The 22083-nt window shown below is 34.7% G+C and overlaps 1 protein-coding gene across 1 annotated transcript in view; it reads left to right on the top strand.

Moving 5' to 3' along the window:
• LOC127867936 (protein FAM13A-like) overlaps positions 1-22083 on the top strand; it is a 93394-nt gene that overhangs the window by 53990 nt on the left and 17321 nt on the right. The window contains exons 10-16 of the mRNA XM_052409456.1: positions 383-492; positions 6330-6369; positions 6792-6948; positions 7640-7735; positions 9147-9471; positions 11768-11909; positions 15462-15527. Coding sequence (XP_052265416.1) covers positions 383-492; positions 6330-6369; positions 6792-6948; positions 7640-7735; positions 9147-9471; positions 11768-11909; positions 15462-15527 — 936 coding nt within the window. The remainder of the gene's footprint in view (positions 1-382; positions 493-6329; positions 6370-6791; positions 6949-7639; positions 7736-9146; positions 9472-11767; positions 11910-15461; positions 15528-22083) is intronic.

Genomic DNA, 22083 nt, shown 5'->3' with positions numbered 1-22083 from the left:
TGTAGACAACTATATGTTGTGAGATTCAATCTATTCCATCTGTTTCCCTTTTTCCTGCCCTTATATTGGAAATAAATAAAACAGGAATGGTGTTAAATAAGATTATATACAGTTATTTAAGCCTTTCCCTCATAAGAAGCAAAGTAAAAATGGCTTTTAAATGCAACCAGCATAAAACAAGAACAGCCTGCGAGTAACTCCCAGTCTGTTCAGGTTTTATGCTGTTTGCTGCTCATTAGTAAATAAGGGTTGGAAATGAACTTGAAATCAGTAAGAAAGGTATTTAGTTAAATTAAACTTTCTAAGGGACTACAAATATGTCAAAATATGTATCTAAGTGATGTTAACTCCTAAATGGAAATTTAACTTGTGTTCTTTTCAGGTTCGTGGATAAAGCCATAAAAGCAACTGTGATAGGCCACCTGTTTGGTGACGACACATCTCTCTTGAATGCCAGCATCGACACCACAATACAAGAGGATCCGCTCAAAGGTACGCACATGTTGTGAGAATAACCAGGAGTGTTATTGTTTGAACACTATTGTACAGATATACTTACGTATACACAAATATTGGGCTATGGGAGCTCATCATGTTCTCAATTAATTATCTTCTCCTAAATATGATATAAATCGGTAGTAACTTCCTAGAAATGGACGCGAGCCTTGTTTTGGGAAAACTGGACTTAATGCATGTGCATAAAGTTTAGTTCCAGATAAACCAACTGCACTGGCTTATCTGGGACGACACTTTATGCATTAAGCATGGTTTCACAGAGCAGACTTGAATAATTATTAACCCCCAATTAAGGGTTGCACAGATCTTGATTCCATACATTAACCATTTTTGTTTGGATAATAGTTGCCTGTTTTCCGGTATAAAAACATTTTTTTGAACTTAATCCTCATTAAACATATACATCAGCGATTTTTTTCCTTCTTTTTAAAGTACTGATAAACGGCACTTTCCCAATACGAAAAAAACAACAAATTTCCCAATTGCTGTCCAAAAAAATCCCAATTTTAGGCCACGACTTTTATATTTCTTGGTTTACAAAACCGCCGACCCTAATTTTTGGAAAATGGGAAAAAAAATAAAATCGGAAAATCGTCTTTTTTATATATATTTTATTCCCGACCGCACTGAAAAACGAGCGAAACGAGAAATAAAAACGATCCGGTTTGAGTACGGTTGCGAATAAAATCAAGTAAGTACAATCAACGATTGGTTCACATATATTTCAGAGATCGGGATATTTTTCAATGTGACACAGTATGTACCAGTCCTTTTATGGGCACTTCTCAAAATTTATTTAATTACAGACAATAGGAAAATCAGCGTCAGTAAAATGTCGACCGCATCAAAATTTATTTCCGAGTCTGTGACGCAACTATATTGTTTAACATGTTTATTATATTAAACATACCCGATATTATAGTAGATAAAAAAGTTTTACCTTGCAATTTGATAATTAGCATAAATAATCCAATAAAACACTGCCATTATTTACGATATATGTGTTTAGGAATTTTGTAAACACGTCCGCCATAGTTTATAGGAACTGTACAGAAGGTTTGGAAATCGGAACAAATCGGTACATCTCGGAAAATCATTGATAAATGTATTTGTCGTTTTAATGCTTAGGGCCGAGTAATTTCGGCAAATCGGAACTCAACTTGCGTATTAAAAATACTAGCTCAATTAACCGTTAAACTCCGCCTCCGTTCTCTGCAAAAGATTCGCAGGCGGAGCTATGCACGTGCTATTATTAAATTGGAGGATTGCAATTGAGAAACAAACGCACGATTGGTTCGGCATGTTGATTGCTAGACAAAGGAAGCTAATTTTGTAGGCGCGAAATTTGTCGCTTTATTGCTTCAGACAGCAAGCGGCTTTCCTTTGATGATGTCAAACTGTCAATTCACACAGACTGCACATTTTCGGAAGACTTTAACTGGCTCCTTGTTTACAATTCCAGTAAAAACACTTGCTAACATTAAACTTTGGATTAAATTATCAAAATAAAGCAAAAGCCAAGTTGACAAATATGATTGTATTAATTCGCGTCAGTTTAAATAAGACGTTTTGCGTTGTAAATCAACGAGTTTTCATGACAACAATAACTTAAACAAACATTACCGCGACGACGCGGGGATCGATCTACCTCGATTTTTTTTCATGGACGATGTCATAAGTCCAATAAGAGCAAACACATACTTTGTGTATGAGTAGTTTATCTTATATAAGATTTATGCAACGGGCATCGCATTGCGTAATGGTGCGCATCGAATTACGGAAATGAAGCGCAGTTTTTCGTTTAATTAATGGGAGAAGAACGCATGTCATTTAATGGAGTGTTTAAAATTGCCTGATGTTACAAAAGGTGCTTTTAGGTGACTCATTTCATTTGAAGATATAGATGTGTTTCATTGCATTATTAGATTTTTCGTCTCTGTGTTAAGGTTATAAAAGATATGATGTCTTTGTTCTGATGTTATTAGTATTAACTTATTTTTCCAATGATGTTTTTTTTTTTTTTTTTTTTTCGACCGCCCGATGGACCATTTTCAAAATAATTTTTGTAAACCAATAAAAAAAAAAGTCGTGGCCTAATTTTAGGTAAAAAAAAAAAAATATTTTTTTTTTTTTGTGTGTGTGAAAAATTCAACATTTTGTTAGTTTCCCTATGCAGCTCTATGGTTTGAACTTAGGTTAATATAATATTGACAGCTTGAAAACACTTAGTTATCAATTTTAAAGTATTTGGGAGCATAAAATCAAATACATCAATTTCCCAATTTGAGGGTTTCACGACTCGAATTTTCCCAATTTTCAGGCTTTCACGACTCAATTTTTTCCCAATTGGACCAGTACGGGTACTTTTCCCAATTGGACAAAAAAAATCGCTGTACATGTACAAATGCGTTGAATCATGGAATGGATTATTACATGGCCTTTTGTCTGAAAGGTTGATGTCATAATATTTAAGATTTAGCGTCTGAATACTTCATTTTAAGGGTTAGACTGCTAAATACTGATTGTTTATCTCTGCTTCTGTCACCATTTGATTATCTCATATTAATTCATTTGCCTTAGCCTTTCCCCCAAAAGCACAGGAGGTTCAGTGTTGAATTTTCTTCTTTTAAAGCATTAATTATCTGTGTATGATTAACACATGTAAGTTTTGTATAATAATACAGGTTGTAATGACTGGTATTCTACAAAATGATGAACTTGAAACAATCACTTTAAAATAATCGGGAACATGATAACTTGAACAAGCTGATAAATGTTGATGCTGGTTTTAATTTTCAAACATTATCTCGCCTATTGACCATCATAATGGGCTAGATTGTTGGAGAACCTGGTTGCATAATAATGAGGTGAGGTGTAGCACCAGCTCTCTGGCTTGGTTAACTACAGGTCAGAAACTGAGGACAACAATTTGTGGAGCCTAGCTCTAATAAAATGCATGTGGTGTAATGCATGTGCTTTAAGTGTTGTCCCATATTCTAAAGACAACATGTTCCGCTTATGTTGTGGAGGGGGTGGGGTTAAAGGAAGCCTCTTGGCGAAAATCCATTTATGGCGAAAAGTTCCTTCCCTAATGAGCCGTATAAGCAATGGCAAATCAGGAACAATACCTTACGCCCATGCTTTAAACCCTGTTTGAACAGATTGAGGCTCATTTCTTTTATTTTACAGTCTTGAATCATGTATGATGTTACCCACAAATGAGGTTCTTACTAGTGAGAGATTTCAGTATCAGATGCATAAATAAGTTTTTATGTCCCCCACTATAGTAGTGGGGGACATATTGTTTTTGCCCTGTCTGTTGGTCTGTTGGTCTGTCTGTTGGTCTGTCTGTTTGCGCCAACTTTAACATTTTGCAATAACTTTTGCTATATTGAAGATAGCAACATCATATTTGGCATGCATGTGTATCTCATGAAGCTGCACATTTTGAGTGGTGAAAGGTCAAGGTCAAGGTCATCCTTCAAGGTCAGAGGTCAAATATATGTGGCCAAAATCGCTCATTTTATGAATACTTTTGCAATATTGATGATAGCAACTTGATATTTGGCATGCATGTGTATCTCATGGAGCTGCACATTTTGAGTGGTGAAAGGTCAAGGTCATCCTTCAAGGTCAGAGGTCAAATAAATGTGGCCCTAATCGCTTATTTTATAAATACTTTTGCAATATTGAAAATAGCAACTTGATATTTGGCATGCATGTGCATGTCATGGAGCTGCACATTTTGAGTGGTGAAAGGTCAAGGTCAAGGTCATCCTTCAAGGTCAGAGATCAAATATATGTGGCCCAAATCGCTTATTTTATGAATACTTTTGCAATATTGAAGATAGCAACTTGATATTTGGCATGCATGTGTATCTCATGGAGCTGCACATTTTGAGTGGTGAAAGGTCAAGGTCATCCTTCACAATGTCAAGGTCATCCTACAAGGTCAAACATCATATAGGGGGACATTGTGTTTCACAAACACATCTTGTTAAACTAATTTTCTGTATCCTTAATAAATGATAAACTTGTTGGTCAGAAAATAACGTCAAATCATTTATTATGCTTGTTCATGATTTTTGCCTGAGAGGATATATTTTTACACTTATAACAAGATGAGTCTTAAATTTATGTTTTCAGCTTGCCTGAGCAAAACAGTGTTAAATAAACTATTCTTGGAGATAAATTATGATGTATATTTTATTTGATGTTATTTGAAAATATAGATTTAAATTTATAGTTGGTGGCTAATTTTGATGTTTATTTATGAAATGTGAAACTGTAGCTTCAAAATTATACCTGGGAATAAATAATGATGTTTTATTTTATTATTGGTGAACTGGAAGCTATACAACTATAGTTTGTGATAAAGTGTGATGTATGTTTTATTTTATGTGAAATGGTAGCTTTATAACTACTTTATGGTTAGTTATCTTCAACAGATTTGAGGACAATTAGATAGTGGGTATATTATGTCTGGATTGATATTGATGCTTTACAAATATTTGCAAGATATGGTAAAAGTAAGATTGATTGCACACTTTGTTTATTATTTTATGCATGGAATGTCTTTAAGTATGGATTATTTTGTTAATTGTAAAATGGTTGGTGGCATAAATGTAATTGTAGATATATTTTCATACAATAAATTACACATGAAAGCAGTGTTATAGACATAGAGACATCATTGATTTTCATGTGGTTTATATGATTTATGTCTTAATTAGTTAGAAACTCTTAACTTAAATTATTATGAGCAATTAATAAACACTTAAAGAGAGAAATGTCTTTGGAATACATTGTTCTTCAAATAATAGATAGACAATTTGATAAAGCAATTTCTTCAAAATTTTGTTTACATAAAGATTATTTTTGTATATACAAAAGGAAGGAATAAAATAAAAAGATTCATTTGGATTCCATCATGTTCCAAGACAATAATCAAAATTAAACGTAATTAGTTTGTAAGAGATATAACTTGTGTCAAAGGATACTAAAATATAATATAATTTATGGTGAGTGTTTATAGACTTGTTGTATGCTTTTATGTTTTTTTATTTGAATAATCAATGCCAATATAATTTATTTTGTTTTAAAAATTAGTTTGAAAAGGAAGAACTACAATTGGAAGATGCACATTCAAAATAAGTAAGGCTGACTTTGAGAAAGAAATTGAGAAAGGTTATTCATTAATTTCACCCTATTCATTATTATTCATTCTGAGTCATCATTATTGAAACTTATTCATTTTTTGATTTCATGGGCATACTTTGTCATCTAAATTCTATTTAAATAATGAATCCACATATTTAATTAAATAAGTATGTACTAAATATCTTTGTATGGATGAAGTACATGAATACATCTGTAACAGGATTTGTGAATTTTTCAAAAGGAAATTATTTAAAATTTAAAGTATTTTTTTAAGAATATTTTTTATGTTTATTTTTTTAAGGTTGTAGAAATGGCTTATGTTAATGTATCAGTTCTGATTCACTTAGTAGAATGTAACTCATACATGATTTGGTATTTGAAATCAGACTGTTTTTAAATATTAAGCATTATGTTTTAATGTTTTGCATTGTTTAAAATATTTGATCTTTCAGATATGTGTTACATGTCTTGGCACTACAAATAAGGTTCTTCAAGCCAAAACTGGTTTCTCGTGTATTTTGATAAGAAATCAAGTGCTGGTATTGGTACTTGAGAACTCGGATGTTGTCTTGTTTTTTCAGAACCATAAGATAGTAAAGCAATTTCGTAACTGATGTTTCATTACTGTATTATAATTGGTGTTTTTATTTCAGCTGACGAAGGGCTTATTGACCCAAATCCTGATCTCCAACTGTAAGTTTTGTCAATTTTTTCTATTTATTTCTTACATTGCTGTTTATGAAATGATATCTTGCATTTTAATATTATTAATTATCTTGATGAAAACATTTTTCTTTCCCGAACAATTTGCAATAAAACACAATCTTAAAAGGAAGTCATGTGAATTTTTAACACTGTTAAAGAAACTGGAACAGATATTATCAACAGCTCTTGATGTATAATAAATGTGTTTTGGTATATTCATTGCTGCACTGACTATAAACAGTTTGTTGCTTTTGAGGGAAATGTATATGGAGTAAAGAAATTCTTTAATATAAATGTCTTGCTTACAAACTTTATATCATTTTACCTATATAATACTTAAATATACACAATGACAGGTAAATTGAATGCACCAGTCACAAAACTATTATTTACAATTTAACAATTTTTAGTACCCCAACTAATGTTCCATCAAGTGTGAAGTCTCGTGTGCAGGCATTTGAAAACAACCAGTTGGATGTGCCGAGCCAAACATCCAAAGTTTTAAAGCCAAAGACCTCTTCAAAGCCCACTGAATTGTTTGAAGGCAAAGGCCCCGTAGTGTCTCAGGTGAGTATTGATGCTGCAATAACTTGCTTTGAAATACCTTCCAGTATGAAATAGACATCGTTGAAATGGAATCATGGAAGTCAGTCTGCCTGCCTGTCCAGTCCTGCAATGCGTTGTCTTGTTGTGTCTTGTTTGGGTTTTAAGGATTAACAATCTTGTTGTATGAGAAGCCCTAGAACTTATTATTGATGAATTTGTCAGATCTTGGTGTAGTAATGGACGGCCTATGATAAGTCCTAAACCTTTTGATTTGTTAACTTGTGAGACCGTGTTTTAATTATGGACGGTCTATGATAAGTCCTATAGTTTATGATTGATGAACGTGTGAGATCTTGTTAATATGGACTGCCTATGCTTAGCCCTAAAACTTTTGATTTATTAACTTACGAGACCTTGTTGTAATTATGGACGATCTATGATAAGTGCGAGGATGTTTGAATGTCAATGCATGGACCAGTTTCAAAGTTTTTTGTTCAAATGTGCTGCAGTGTTGAGGGTAATTGCAGAAAAATAACAACATCTGTCTTCTTTTAAATAGTATTTATAGATTAAGATTAACATTTTGCCATAATGGATGCCTCTCCAAACCAACTATGAAATCCCTTTAATCCTATTGGCCATTTCAAATATGTTGGCATTCTTATCAAAAGCAATTTCAAGACATAAAGCGATAATTGCTTCCTTATTTCAGTTACCAGTTGCAGCCAGTACTGGCATTTCAGATTCCAGGGAGAAGGGAAAAGAGCAATTTGAGGCCGTCAATCGGACCTCAGATCCCCTGCAAAATGTAAGTCCATGATATACTTATCTGGGTATTGTTGCTAATAATTTTTGCTTTACCTCATATATTGTTTAAGGGTTCATTAAAATTCATCAACACGCACAAATATTGCCTAATATGGAATGCTATGCTCACAAGGGTGTGAAACTACCAAGGTTGAGTGTGTACCTATCAAGGGTCGAGTGTGAAACTACCAAGGTTGAGTGTGACACTATCAAGGGTTGAGTGTGAAACTATCAAGGGTTGAGTGTGAAACTATCAAGGGTTGAGTGTGAAACTATCAAGGGTTGAGTGTGAAACTATCAAGGGTTGAGTGTGAAGTTATCAAGTGTTTAGTGTGAAACTATCAAGGGTTTAGCGTGAAACTATCAAGTGTTTAGTGTGAAACTATCAAGGGTCGAGTGTGAAACTACCAAGGTTGAGTGTGAAACTATCAAGGGTTGAGTGTGAAACTATCAAGGGTTGAGTGTGAAACTATCAAGGGTTGAGTGTGAAACTATCAAGGGTCGAGTGTGAAACTATCAAGGGTTGAGTGTGAAATTATCAAGGGATGAGTGTGAAACTATCAAGGGTTGAGTGTGAAGCTATCAAGGGTCTAGTGTGAAACTATCAAGGGTTGAGTGTGAAACTTTCAAGGGTTGATTGTGAAACTATCAAGGATTGAGTGTGAAACTATCAAGGGTTGAGTGTGAAACTATCAAGTGTTTAGTGTGAAACTATCAAGGGTTGAGCATGAAACTATCAAGTGTTTAGTGTGAAACTATCAAGGGTTGAGTGTGAAACTATCAAGTATTGAGTGTGAAACTTTCAAGGGTTGAGTGTGAACGTTTCAAGGGTTGAGTGTGAACCTATCAAGGGTTGAGTGTGAAACTATCAAGTGTTTAGTGTGAAACTATCAAGGGTTGAACGTGAAACTATCAAGTGTTTAGTGTGAAACCATCAAGGGTAGAGTGTGAAATTATCAAGTGTTTAGTGTGAAACTATCAAGGGTTGAGCATGAAACTATCAAGTGTTTAAGTGTGAAACTATCAAGTGTTGAGTGTGAAACTATCAAGTGTTTAGTGTTAAACCATCAAGGGTTGAACAGAAACTATCAATGGTTGAGAGTGGAACTACAAAGGGTTGAGCGTAAAAACTCTTGTTTCAGATATAGAAATGTACAGCAGATTATTCAGTTTCATGCTTAACACTTGATATCTTACATCTTTATTTTTGTTTATGTAAATTGATCTTTCTTCAAAAGGATGTATTTTTTTTATCTTTTTCAAACGTATGCTCTTATTGTATTTTGATGGTGATGATGATTAGCTTAACATGCTTATTTCAAAATAGACTTAAATAAATTGAAGTCAAAATAAAAATAAATTTTTCTTACTCTATATTTGGTTCATTTTCAATATGAGAGCCTCCCTTTCAGTTCAAGAGATCAGCAGGTCCACAGAATCGGCGCACACCGAGTCGGACTTTACGGCGTAACTCATTCAGCGACACTGACGAGGAGGTGATGGATGCCCAGGAGGACGGCGTGGAACTAATCTCGAACGGGCACGCGTCAGACCGTGGACATCTCGATCCGCGCATGGACAGTGACACCGGACTCCTGGAGAAGCCGTCCCGTATCGCTTTCTTGGACATCCGGCACGATAACACAAATATAAATGATAGGTCTCCTACCATGAATGCTAAGCCGTTTGTTCCACCGCTGGATTTCTCAACGCTCCATGAGAATGTTGGTGGACAGGGTATGTCTGATGTCTTGAAGTGCATTTTGGGTTTTTAACCAGGTTTTCCGAAAGAATAAACTGTTTATTAGATTGGCAAATGTCTGTGGGCGGGCAGAACAAGCTTGTCCAGGCCATAACTTTGTTGTTCATTGTGAGATTTTAAAATCATTTGGCACATTTGTTCACCAGCATTAGACAGTGTGTCGCACAAAAGAATTACGTCGATATCTCCAAGGTAAAGGTCACACTTTGAGTTCAAAGGTCAAAAATGGCCATAAATGAGCTTGTCCAGGCCATAACTACCGTTAAACGCTGTGTATAACGCGCATTTATGTACAACGCGCATCTACTTTTTTAAGCTAAGAAATCGGGAAAAAAAGTTTTTGAAGCAAAAAAATCGGGGGAAAAATTCCGTACCACAGGCTAACTCAGAATCATTATATTTACATTGCCGATCTTCCGCGTTCTTTTATTGCTTCAATTATTAATTATTTTAAAGACGATAACGACACAACTTGTTTGTGTGTGTGTTTTTTTTAATCATATTATGCGTAAAAATAAATGTTTGGATTTAAATGAATTATGCATGAAATGCACACTTTCCACGAGGATACCATCAAGGTTTTCATCATATGTCTCCGACGTAACTGTCCACGATTTTATCGTGGAGGAGTACACATAAAGGATGGATTAGTTATAACTAAGAAACTGACATTATCGATTGGTATTGTCATGTGGTTATTCATGCATGACTTATTCACAACCGCGCGTTTATTTACATCGCTGATATCATGAGTTCTTTTCGAGTGTCTATAATTGACAGGAGACTTTAACGACTCAAACTTCTCAACACCATTACGACATTACCGGCGATAAACAAACAATGGAGGTGTGAAGCCGTTTGCCGGTTCGCATGTTTTGATAATAGCCCAGCTACACAAAACTTGACAGATTACGCAAATTGCTCAATAACCACATCCTCAATCTTGACAAGACGTATGAAAACGTGTAAACAAACACAACATCAATTTTATTAACGCATTTGAAAATCAAGAAAAATTATCATAAATATATCGGGAAAGACCTTGCCGACATACTATTGTAAATCGACAAGTGCCTCCAAATAAATTGTGTAACCCTAGTACAGTAGGGTATAATATTGTGGGAAAACAATACCATTTAAATAAAAATGGCTTCCTTGTTTTTTATTCTCTTCTTCAAATTTATTTGATTTCAATGCTCTGTACGCACCTGAAAAAGATAGAAAATATTTATGTTAACTTAATCATGTTTTTCCATCTTATTCAGATTGTTAATATAACACTATTATTAACATAGTTACAGTTTAAACACCGGGAAACAGAATGATACGAATTACTGCAACTGGGTTACTGACAGGGAAAAAATGTCTTGGCATGGCTGTAGTTGTGCATAACGCGCATCAAGTTTTTAAAATGAAATTTTGGGGTAAAAAAGTGCGCCTTATACACAACTTTTTAACGTAAGTCATTCATTGTGGGTTTTTAAAATCATTTGGCGCATTTGTTCACCATCATTGGACGGTGTGTCACACGAAAGAATTACGTCAATATCTCCAAGGTCAAGGTCGCCTAGACTAAAATAGATTTATTTGTAAACAAGGGGGGTAACTTTGAATAATCAGTTCAGTTTGAGTTGTCTCCCTTAATCAGACTTTTTTTTTCCAAATTGAAAACCTGGTTTTGTGACAATTTTGTCCCATGTTACTCTTTTGTTTATGTTTGTGTTATTCTAGACTATTTACTTGTTTAATGTAAAAAAGTGAATTATTTTGAATTTTGTAAAGGCTTTTTAAATAAACAATTCAAAGAATAACTTTAAGAAAAAAGAAGAAGAAAGGAAGTTCTTAAAAAAAAAAAACATAAACAAGAATATTAAGTTCAATCACACCATTACACAATTATATTTTAAATTCACTTATTGAGCCTTTATTTTTCCACATAATAAAGACACGAATTGTTGAGCAAAAAACTCTTCAGTATATATAAATTTCACAATCTGCCGTTTGGTGTTGTTTTAACTCTTTCCCTCTCAGAAGCAAAGTAAATACAGCTACATGCATTCAGTATAAATCAGACCAGCCTGTGAGTAGCACACAGTTTGTTGAGGTTTTAAGGTGTTTGCTGCTAATCAGTATCTAAAGCTTGGAAATGTTAAGTCTTGAATCTAGTAAGAAAGGCGGTAAATTTCTTAGTCACTACAAACCTGTCATAGTGTGAATGTGAATGGTTTAGATTAAATAGATAATTAGCATAATCTGTCTTGTCTCTTTCAGATCCTATTCTTGCACACAAGGCCCAGGCGGCCACCTATCAAAGGGCTGCCATGTTGGTTGTGCCGGAAACGCAAAACGATAAGGAGGATCATGAAAACGATGAACCGTCGCCACATTCGAACAAAGTGAAGCGGAAGGCTGGGTAGGTGTTCTTGTAAATAACATGATAAAATGTTCATTCTAACAACTGTTTCTGAGAATTTTGAGCCTTTTGGGTTTAAATGGCAAGCTAAATTTTGGTGCTGAGGATAAAAATATGCATTATCAATCAATGATGATTCTTAAATCAATGAAAATACATAAAGGAAACAGTCCTAGTAATATGTTAATTAAAAAAACACTCTTTTTAAGGGCATTATTTGATTATTTTTAAGTTGCTTGCTTTTGATGTGTTTACATTTGGCGTTAATGCTTCCTTGACAATTATAAAAAGCAAATTAACAAATGTTTACTGGCAACAAAAGGCTTTTTATTCCTCAGGCTCAACCTTGTAAATAAAAACATTTGTTTTATTCATTTTCAGTATGGGCAATCTTCTAATAGAGGCTCTATTTGATTGTTAAATTAACTTCTTGATTGGCTTACTTGCTCAGGGTGCAGTTTACTTCCTTTTTGTAAGAGTTTGAAATTATTTTCAGTGAAAGTGTTAAAGATTAAACTTAATATAAAGAAGAAAATAATTATTAAATAATTATTTAATTTCAAAGATTATTAATAGTCCAAGAACAACAAGAGCAAGGGTATGAAAACAGAATCCTAACCATTATTTAAATATTAATCAAGATAGAATGACAAAATTAACATTTTCAAAAAATGAAATTAAGAAATAATAAGTATGGAAGCTTACTAAATATAGTGGACTTATTTATTTAAACAAACTACAAATAGATATTTCTTAATATAACCTTCATACCTAACTTGCGTTTTAATATTATTAGAATTATTTATAGTCCATTTACATGCAATGATTGTTATTTCATCTGAAAATTAATTACTGTATCTCCAACTGACAAAAAATCCTTTCTGCATTTTCCTACTTCTGTAAATTGAGACTAATATTATTGTCCCCTATCGGTTTAACCGGAGGGGACTTATGGTTTGCGCTCCGTCTGTCAGTCCGTCCATCCGTCACACTTTTCTGGATCCTGCGATAACTGTGAAAGTTCTTAATATTTTTTCATGAAACTTGGAACATGGATAGATGGCAATATGGACATTATTCACATCATTTCATTTTGTTCCTATGTCAAGAATTCTGGTTGCTATGGCAACAAATAGACTAGAAATACTGCTGAAAATGGTGGTTTTCTGGATCCTGTGATTGCTTTAAAAGTTCTTAATATTTTTTCATGAAACTTGGAACATGGATAGATGGCAATATGGACATTATGCACGTCATTTCATTTTGTTCCTATGTCAAAAATTGTGGTTGCTATGGCAACCAAAAATTTTTAAATGAAAATGGTGGAATTTCTGACAATGGTGGAGCGGGTAGGGGACCATATTGCTTGACAATAGCCTCGTTTCTTATAACCAAGACATTCAGTCGCATTTCCAGTGCCTTTGATCCTTATGTTCAGTGCCATCAATTTCATTCATTTAATTTCTCTACAATATTAGCTGCATTCTTGGGCTTAATGCATAGGCATAGAGGTCTGTCCCAGTTTAGCCTGTGCACTCCACACAGGCTAATCAGGGACAACACTTGCTCATTATACAATATTTTTAATTAAAAGAGTCTCTTCTGAACAAAAATCTAGCCAAGACAAAAAGTGTCGTCCCTGATTGTGAATGATTCGCCTGCACGGCTTATCTGGGATGACACTTTACACACATGCATTAAGCCCAGTTTTCCCACAACCAGACTCTTATTGTTAACATACATGGGGCTGATGTATTGGATAGCTGTAGATTATCAAATATGAACATTTTTGGTGAATTATCTGCAGTTGATGCATAGGGACTGACATGTTTATTTGTATTTTTGTGACTTTCTTGGTGGCTATTAAAAAAAATGGCTTGTTATCCAGGGTTCTACATTTGTACATTCCTAGCAGTTAGTGTTAAATGTGTATGGGTTGTGCTCTGTGAAAAGGGGGTTTAATGCATGTGCGTAAAGTCTGCACAGGCTAATCAGTGACATCACTTTCAGCCTAAAGTGGAGTTTTGCTAAGAAGAGACTTTCTTGCAGCAAAAATATCATAAATGAGGAAAGTATCATCCCTGACTGGCCTGTGGGGACTGCACAGGCTAATCTGAGACAATACTTTACGCACATGCATTAAACCCCTCTTTCATAGAGCACGGCCCATACATTTAAAATTGTTTTGACTGGCAGGTCCTTTTCATTGTCATGGTGTACCTTAGACAGCCACTTTGGTGGAGGAATTGCTTTTGATTATTTTGATATTGATTTTGATCTTGAGGTTATGGCTTATTACTACATTTTTTTGGGAAAGGCATCTATATAACAAATGGAAACTAAAGATAATAATAAAATAAATTATGTATTAGGATACAATGATCATGTCGATAAATACTTTCACTGATTAATTTGGTGGCACTATGTATAGAATGTTCACTCATGTTCATGCGATGTTTTGTTTTATCCAGGGGTCATATTATGTTTGGTTTTGCCGGTTTGATATTGATTGGGTTTAAAAAAGACCAACACAAAAAACACCATTCAGTCTGACCAATGTTCTTGAATTTTTAGTCAATATAATTGTAAAAACAATTATCCCCATATATACGTTATACAAGTGGCATATGTTTGGTCCCAATTCACACTGACTGGATCAGTGTTGGGCCAATGGCCTCGGTCATATCACTTATTAACCCTTTGCATGCTGGGAAATTTGTCGTCTGCTAAAATGTTGTCTGCTGAACTTGTAAAATAAGCATTCTCTTCATTTTTTTTCAAACAATACTATTAGAATAGCAAACAGTTTGGATCCAGATTAGACGCCACGTTCTGTGGCGTCTCATCTGGATCCAAACTGTTTGCAAAGGCCTTTAAAATTTGGTTCCCGCACTAAAAGGGTTAATTGGCATTGTTTTTGCAGCAGTTTATTGGTTTTGTTGAAGTATTTTCACCTTTCATTGTCTTTGTGTACTTCTCCACAATAATATCATGGCCATAATAACAACAATATTTACTCTCCATCAAAATTGTAAATTCACGTAATTATAAGTTAACATTTGTGATGTGTCAAGTGAGTTATTTACCACTTCAAAGTCACCATGTCTTTATATATTATTTTGATGTTTACTACACGAAAACTTGTGGATCGGGCATATAAATTAGAAGTTTAATTTAAAGAAACTTTAAAGGTTAAGCAACTTTTGAAAATAATTTGTTTGAAAATGCGATGTATTTAGGACATACATTTTTTGGATACAAATGCCATTTTATTATATTTAACATGTGCAAATCTTCTAATTTTTGTGCTATACAAAACACATAGTAAACATACATGAGGTGTTTAAGCTTCAAATATAATAGTTAAATATTAAAAAAATATCTGAACTGCTGCATTTTCGGATACAAAGTTCAAATAAAAACATTAGGGCAATGGGCAGATCTCAGGACCAATTGGCTTGCCAATAAATATGATTCCTGGGTATATCTGTTTATTAATATATTCAACACGCAAACACACTGCATTTTTTGGTTTTTGTCGTGTAATTACAGCACGTCGGTTGACAACGAAGATTTACCGTTTTCACAAGTGGATCAGGCTTTGTACAAATCCCACAGGTTTGTCATATGACTTGGTCACCTGACTTGTGTCAACCAATCACATTGTAGTGGGACTCCTTTTTAGTGCTGATTTTGTTTGTAGTTGTAAGCCCCTGCTATCTTACTGCAGGGGGCCTATAGTGATAGTACTGTCTGTGTGTCCATCTTTCTGTCAGTGACAAGTTAAAGGGGCATATTGATGGTCGCCCCTTTTTCCCTCAGAAATAAAATTGCTGCATGCAACCAGCATAAAACCAGAACAACCTGCAAGAAACACGTACGCTGTTCATGTTTTATACTGTTTGCTGCTCATCAGTATCTCAGGGTTGGAAAGTCAGCCTTTAAAGCTTGAATATAGTAATCTTAAATTGTAAATGATTTTTTCTAAGGGACTACAAAAGCATCAAAGTGCCTAGAATGGTAAAGGGTTGAAACAGAATATTTTTCAACATAAGATTACCCATTAAAATGTATTTAGTAAATGGTTGTTTTACACATATTTTCTGTTAAAAAGTATTTAGTAAATTGTTGATTTACACACATTTCTTGTTTTTATAAATGCTCAATAAAATAATTGTTTTCATGATTATAAAAGTTGGCACAGAAAAATCAGTAGTAGTAGTTTAAACGTTTTGCATAAAATGTACAAGTAGTACTGCTATACGCATGCAAAGCATTGATAACGGGGCAGTAGTGTACTAAACTTCAAATTGAGGTAGGTGATTTTTGTAGGCGTGAATAAGAAACCAACAGGCAGCAATATCAACAACATTAATGGGGCTCTGTATACATTTTTATCACCCGCCAAATAGGGAGGGATATAGAATTTGCTTGGTCCGCCGTCTGTCCATGATCCATCCATCAGTCTGTCAGTCCCTGAATATATATAGACTGTCTGTATGTCACAAAACTTTGCGTGGCTATATCTCAGAAACTATATAAGAAATCAACATGAAACTTCATGGGTGTATTGATTTCAATGAGGAGAAGTGCCATGCACAAGAACCATAACCCTACAGTATTTAAATAAGAGTTATTGCCCTTTTTTGTATGATGTTGCTTTTCAGGGCTATATGTCAGATACAATATAAGACTTAAACGTGAAACTTCATGGGTGTATTGATATTAATAAGGAGAATTTCCATGCACAAGAAACTTAACCCTAAACTTTCCTAAATAAGAGTAATTCCCTTTGTTGTTTTTATGCCCCCGGTAGGGTGGCATAATTATAGCAGTTGAACTGTCCGTCAGTCAGTATGTGTGTATGTCAGTATGTGTGTATGTCAGTATGTGTGTATGTCAGTCTGTCCGACCGTCAAAAAAACCCACTTTACAATGGTAACATTGGCCATACATTTTTCACTATAGAAGATAGCAACTTGATATTTGGAATGCATGTGTATCTCATGGAGCTGAACATTTTGAGTGGTGAAAGGTGAAGGTCATCCTTCAAGGTCAAATGTCAAATATATGGCGTCTGTCTGAAAACTTTAACATTGGTCATAACTTTTTATGCCCCCTTTTGAAGAAAAGGGGGCATATAGTGATCAGACTGTCCGTCTGTCTGTCCGTCTGTCTGTCTGTCCGTCTTTCCGTCACACTTAAAGTTTAGGTTTCGAAAAATGCTCATAACTTCTATGTCCCTTGAGATATAACCTTCATGTTTGGTATGCATGTGTTTATGGACAAGGCCTTTCCATACGCGCACAAATTTTTACCCCTGTGACCTTGACCTTGAACTTAGGGTCCGCGTTTAGGTTTCAAAATCTGCGTTTAGGTTTTGAAAAATGCTCATAATTTCTATGTCCCTTGAGATATAACCTTCATATTTGGTGTGCATGTGTATATGGACAAGGCCTTTCCATAAGCACAAATTTATTTACCCCTGTGACCTTGACCTTGAACTTAGGGTCCATGTTTAGGTTTCGAAATCTGTGTTTAGGTTTCGAAAAATGCTCATAACTTCTATGTCCCTTGAGATATAACCTTCATATTTGGTGTGCATGTGTATATGGACAAGGCCTTTCCATACGCACAAAAATTTTGACCCCTGTGACCTTGACCTTGAACTTAGGGTCCGCGTTTAGGTTTCGAAATCTGCGTTAAGGTTTCGAAAAATGCTCATAACTTCTATGTCCCTTGAGATATAACCTTCATATGTGGTATGCATTTCTATATGGACAAGGCCTATCCATACGCACAAAACTTTTTACCCCTGTGACCTTGACCTTGAACTAAGGGTCCGTGTTTAGGTTTCGAAATCAGCGTTTAGGTTTCGAAAAATGCTCATAACTTCCATGTCCCTTGAGATATAACCTTCATATTTGGTATGCATGTGTATATAGACAAGGCTTTTTCATACGCATAAAAATTTTGACCACTGTGACCTTGACCTTGAAGTTTGGGTCCGCATTTAGGTTACGAAAGCTGCGTTTACGTTTTGAAAAATGCTCATAACTTCTACGTCCCTTGAGATATAACCTTCATATTTGGTATGCATGTGTATATGGACAAGGCCTTTCCATACGCACACCAATTTTGACCCCTGTGATCTTGACCTTGAACTTAGGCTCCGCGTTTAGGTTTCGAAATCTGCATTTAGGTTTTGATAAAAGCTCATAACTTCTATCAAGCGTTTATAGGGGTCATAAGTCATCCTATGGTGACAGCTCTTGTTCAATATTGAAGATAGCAACTTGATATTTGGCATGCATGTGCATCTCATGGAGCTGCACATTTTGAGTGGTGAAAGGTGAAGGTCAAGGTCATCCTTCATGGTCAAATGTGTAATATATGGCGTCTGTCCGTCCGTCCAAAAAATTAAACATTGGCCATAACTTTTTCACTATTGAAGATAGCAACTTGATATTTGGCATGCATGTGTATCTCATAGAGCTAAACATTTTGAGTGGTGAAAGGTGAATGTGAAGGTCATCCTTCAAGGTCAAATATATTGCGTCTGTCTGTCCCAAAACTTTAACATTGGCCATAACTTTTTCAATATGGAAGATAGCAACTTGATATTTTGCATGCATGTGTATCTCATGAAGCTGCACATTTTGAGTGGTGGAAGTTCAAGGTCAAGGTCATCCGTCAAGGTCAAAGGTCAACATTTTTTTTTCCAAAGCGGCGTTCTCATGAAGCTGCACATTGTGAGTGGTGAAAGTTCAAGGTCAAGGTCATCCTTCAAGGTCAAAGGTAAAAAAACAACATATTCATAGCGGCATTCTCATGAAGCTGCACACTTTGAGTGGTGGAAGTTCAAGGTCAAGGTCATCCTTGAAGGTCAAAGGTAAAAAAAATAAATCAAAGTGGCGCAATAGGCGGCATTGTGTTTCTGACGAACACATCTCTTGTTGTATTGTGTAACTTTATAGGGCTATATCTACACGCTACAAGACTTTAATATGAAACTGCATGGGTGTATACATGTAGATATCAATAAGAAGAATTGCAATGCATTAAAACAATTACCCTACACTTAAATATTTTTTAAGAATTAAACCATCAAGGGATTTGCACCCATTCATAAACAAACTTTATTTGGCGGGGGATATCAATTCAACGAGTTTGCTTGTTCTTAATGATTTAATCGATATAATATTGTAAATGTATGAATATCTTCTTGAAAGGAAGGAATTCACATTATTTTATGGAAGGTGTACATTTAAGGGGAAAAAACTGTCAATATGCCCCTCTAAGTAGATTTTACCTTGTCAACTTTTCGACACTTACAAAAGTGTAGCTTTTGACCTTATGACCTTATCCACACATATGAGCTGGCCTCATGTAAACCTTGATGTTGACCAAATTGGTCTTAAAATGGTCACATGATTATATTGTTTTGGTGTAGCAGAACCCCGTTTTACACAACACTTTGATACTGATATGATTCAGGCCTTTTCTTGGCGTATCAACGGTTCCGTTAAATTAAACCATTTCCAAACCGAAACAAAAAAATAAATAAGCCAAATTTTATAAAAAATAATTATTATTTTTCTTCTTTAGAAAAAGGTTTCTTTTGGTTATTGTATCTCAATTTAATTGCATTTACATCTAACAAAGCGTGTAAGTATAGTTTATATGATTTTGTTCTTCTAATTTTTAGCGAGGCTGTTTTCGGAGAAAATCCGAGCTATTGTCATAGCCAGCTTGTCATCCGCCGTAGGCGTCATGCTAAAACCTTACCATTGGCCATAACTTTTAAAATATTAAAGATAGCACCTTGATATTTGGCATGCATGTGTATCTCATGAAGCTGCACATTTTGAGTGGTAACATTTCAAGGTGAACATCATCCTTCAAGGTCTAGGGTCTAAAAAACAAAGTCAAGGGAAGTAATAAGCTTTAAATGGACATAGTTATCTGACCTGCCCACGTATATATTTTTGTTAAATAAATCAAAGCGGCGCAGTAGGCGGCATTGTGTTTCTGACAAACACATTGTGGTAAAAGGTCAAGGTTATCCTTTACGGTCTACGGTAAAAAAAAGGGATTTAAGGGAAGTAATAAGCTTTAAAAAGGGAGAAAATTATTCAATATTGAACATAGCCACTTTATATATTTGGCATGCATGTGTTTTTCATGGAGCTGCACATTTTGAGTGGTGAATCTACAGTCACGGTAGTGGCTTTTAATTATTTGCTACTAAAAATAGAGACAATTATTTTCAAGGGAAGTAATTTATATAATTATAAATCTCATATTATATATTTCCTTACCAAGAATTGAAGGTCTTTTCACAGTTACTGTACAGATTTATTATTTTTATTATTTATAACCCAAATGATTGATTTGTCAAAGTTTTTTTAAAAATGATATAACTATAATTTCTTTGATGTTCATTACATACCTGTAGACTTATGTCCATAGGTACATGATCAACCCTGGCTATGATCTCTTTTAAACCACAGGCCTTGGTTGTCAGTGATGTCTGACATGGTCATAATTGACTGTGAGACCCTCCCCATCCCCCCTCCCACGGTTGGATTGGACAAAATTCAAGGGAAGTAATAACCTTTAAAGGGAGAGGATTTCTGTACCTACCAAATGATAAATAGAAATTTTATTTCAATGTGGGGCAGTAGGGGTCATTGTGTTTCTGACAAACACATCTCTTGTTGGGTCACAAGGTCAAAGGTCAAGGTCACTGTGATCTCTAAAAAAAATAAAAAAAATCTGACAAGCTTTCGCAGCCGAGCGTGGCACCCGTTATGCGGTGCTCTTGTTTAAATTATCATCCACTTAAATTGAATATTTTTCTTCCAAATCTGTGCACTTTTCGCTCGGAAATATTCCCAATCCAGAAATGCATTTTTTTTCCCAAAATTGCCAGGAAAAGACCCGCGATTACATTGTATTACCACCTCCTATTCACCATACGACCCAAACAAACTTTAACCTTAACCTTGACCTTCGGATTTTGAATGATTAAAATGGACTATTTATATTTCTTAAATAGGCTGTTTCTTGGTGAAGTGGATTTTACTGTTTCTGTAGAAGCAACATCGTTTGACACAACACTTGAATACTTTCACAGTTGTTTCTAATGACTCCTTTATCCTATTATATCATTCAATCTAAATTGACTTTGACCTGTTCTGTACATAATATATTTCAAATCATCCATTTGCGAGACATAAGATAGATTGTACATGTTCCATCAAACACTGTCATCTGGCCCTGTAGAACTCTTTGATTCTTACAAGTTTAGTGACCATTCTCTATCTACCCATATCACCCGACTTTATTGTGACCTTGATTTTGTCTTATTTGTAAAATTGTAAATCCAGAGCAACAGGGGGCATGTCTTTTTGTCATACACTTGTCTTGATTGTTTACTTATAAAATTTTTGTTCACTGTTTTTGCTTGATTAATTTGCAAAACAGTTGTTTGTCATCCTTCTGATTTTTTTCAAACTTTGCATCATTGCTGTTGCTTTACCCTTTTGGCTTATTATTGAATACATGCAGATGTTTGCCTTTTGCTTTCCGTCCTTATAAGCAGCTTTGGGTGCATTTTAATGGCTACTGCTACCTTGCTTCATTATATTTTTTCTGTCTAATTTATAAGTTAATTGCACAATTAATAATCCCTACCAAAGGACAGGGATATAGAATAGGCGTTGTCCGTCAGTCTGTCAGTCTGTACAACCATCAATGAGGAGAAAATGTTTGCACACAAACCATGACCCTACACTTTCTTAAAAAGAGTTATTGCCTTTTTTTCTTGAATGATGTAACTTTTCAGGTCTTTATCTCAGATGCAATACAAGATTTCAACATCTTACTTCATGGATGTATTTATTTCAATGAAAAGATTTGCCATTCAAAAGAACCATAACCCCACACTCTCTTAAATAAGAGTTATTGCCCTTTGTTGATTTTGTATGATTTAACATTTCAGTGATATATCTCAGATATGATACAAGACTTCAACCTGAAACTTCATGGGTGTATAGAATCAATGGGGAGAATTGTCTTGCACAAGAACCATAACCCTACACTTTCTTAAATGATAGTTATTGCCCTTTGTTGATTTTGTATGATGAAACATTTCAGGGCTATATCTCAG

This window comes from Dreissena polymorpha, chromosome 2 (assembly GCF_020536995.1).
Source record: "Dreissena polymorpha isolate Duluth1 chromosome 2, UMN_Dpol_1.0, whole genome shotgun sequence".
Taxonomy (NCBI): domain Eukaryota; kingdom Metazoa; phylum Mollusca; class Bivalvia; order Myida; family Dreissenidae; genus Dreissena; species Dreissena polymorpha.
This window is presented reverse-complemented; position numbering and strand designations above follow the sequence as displayed.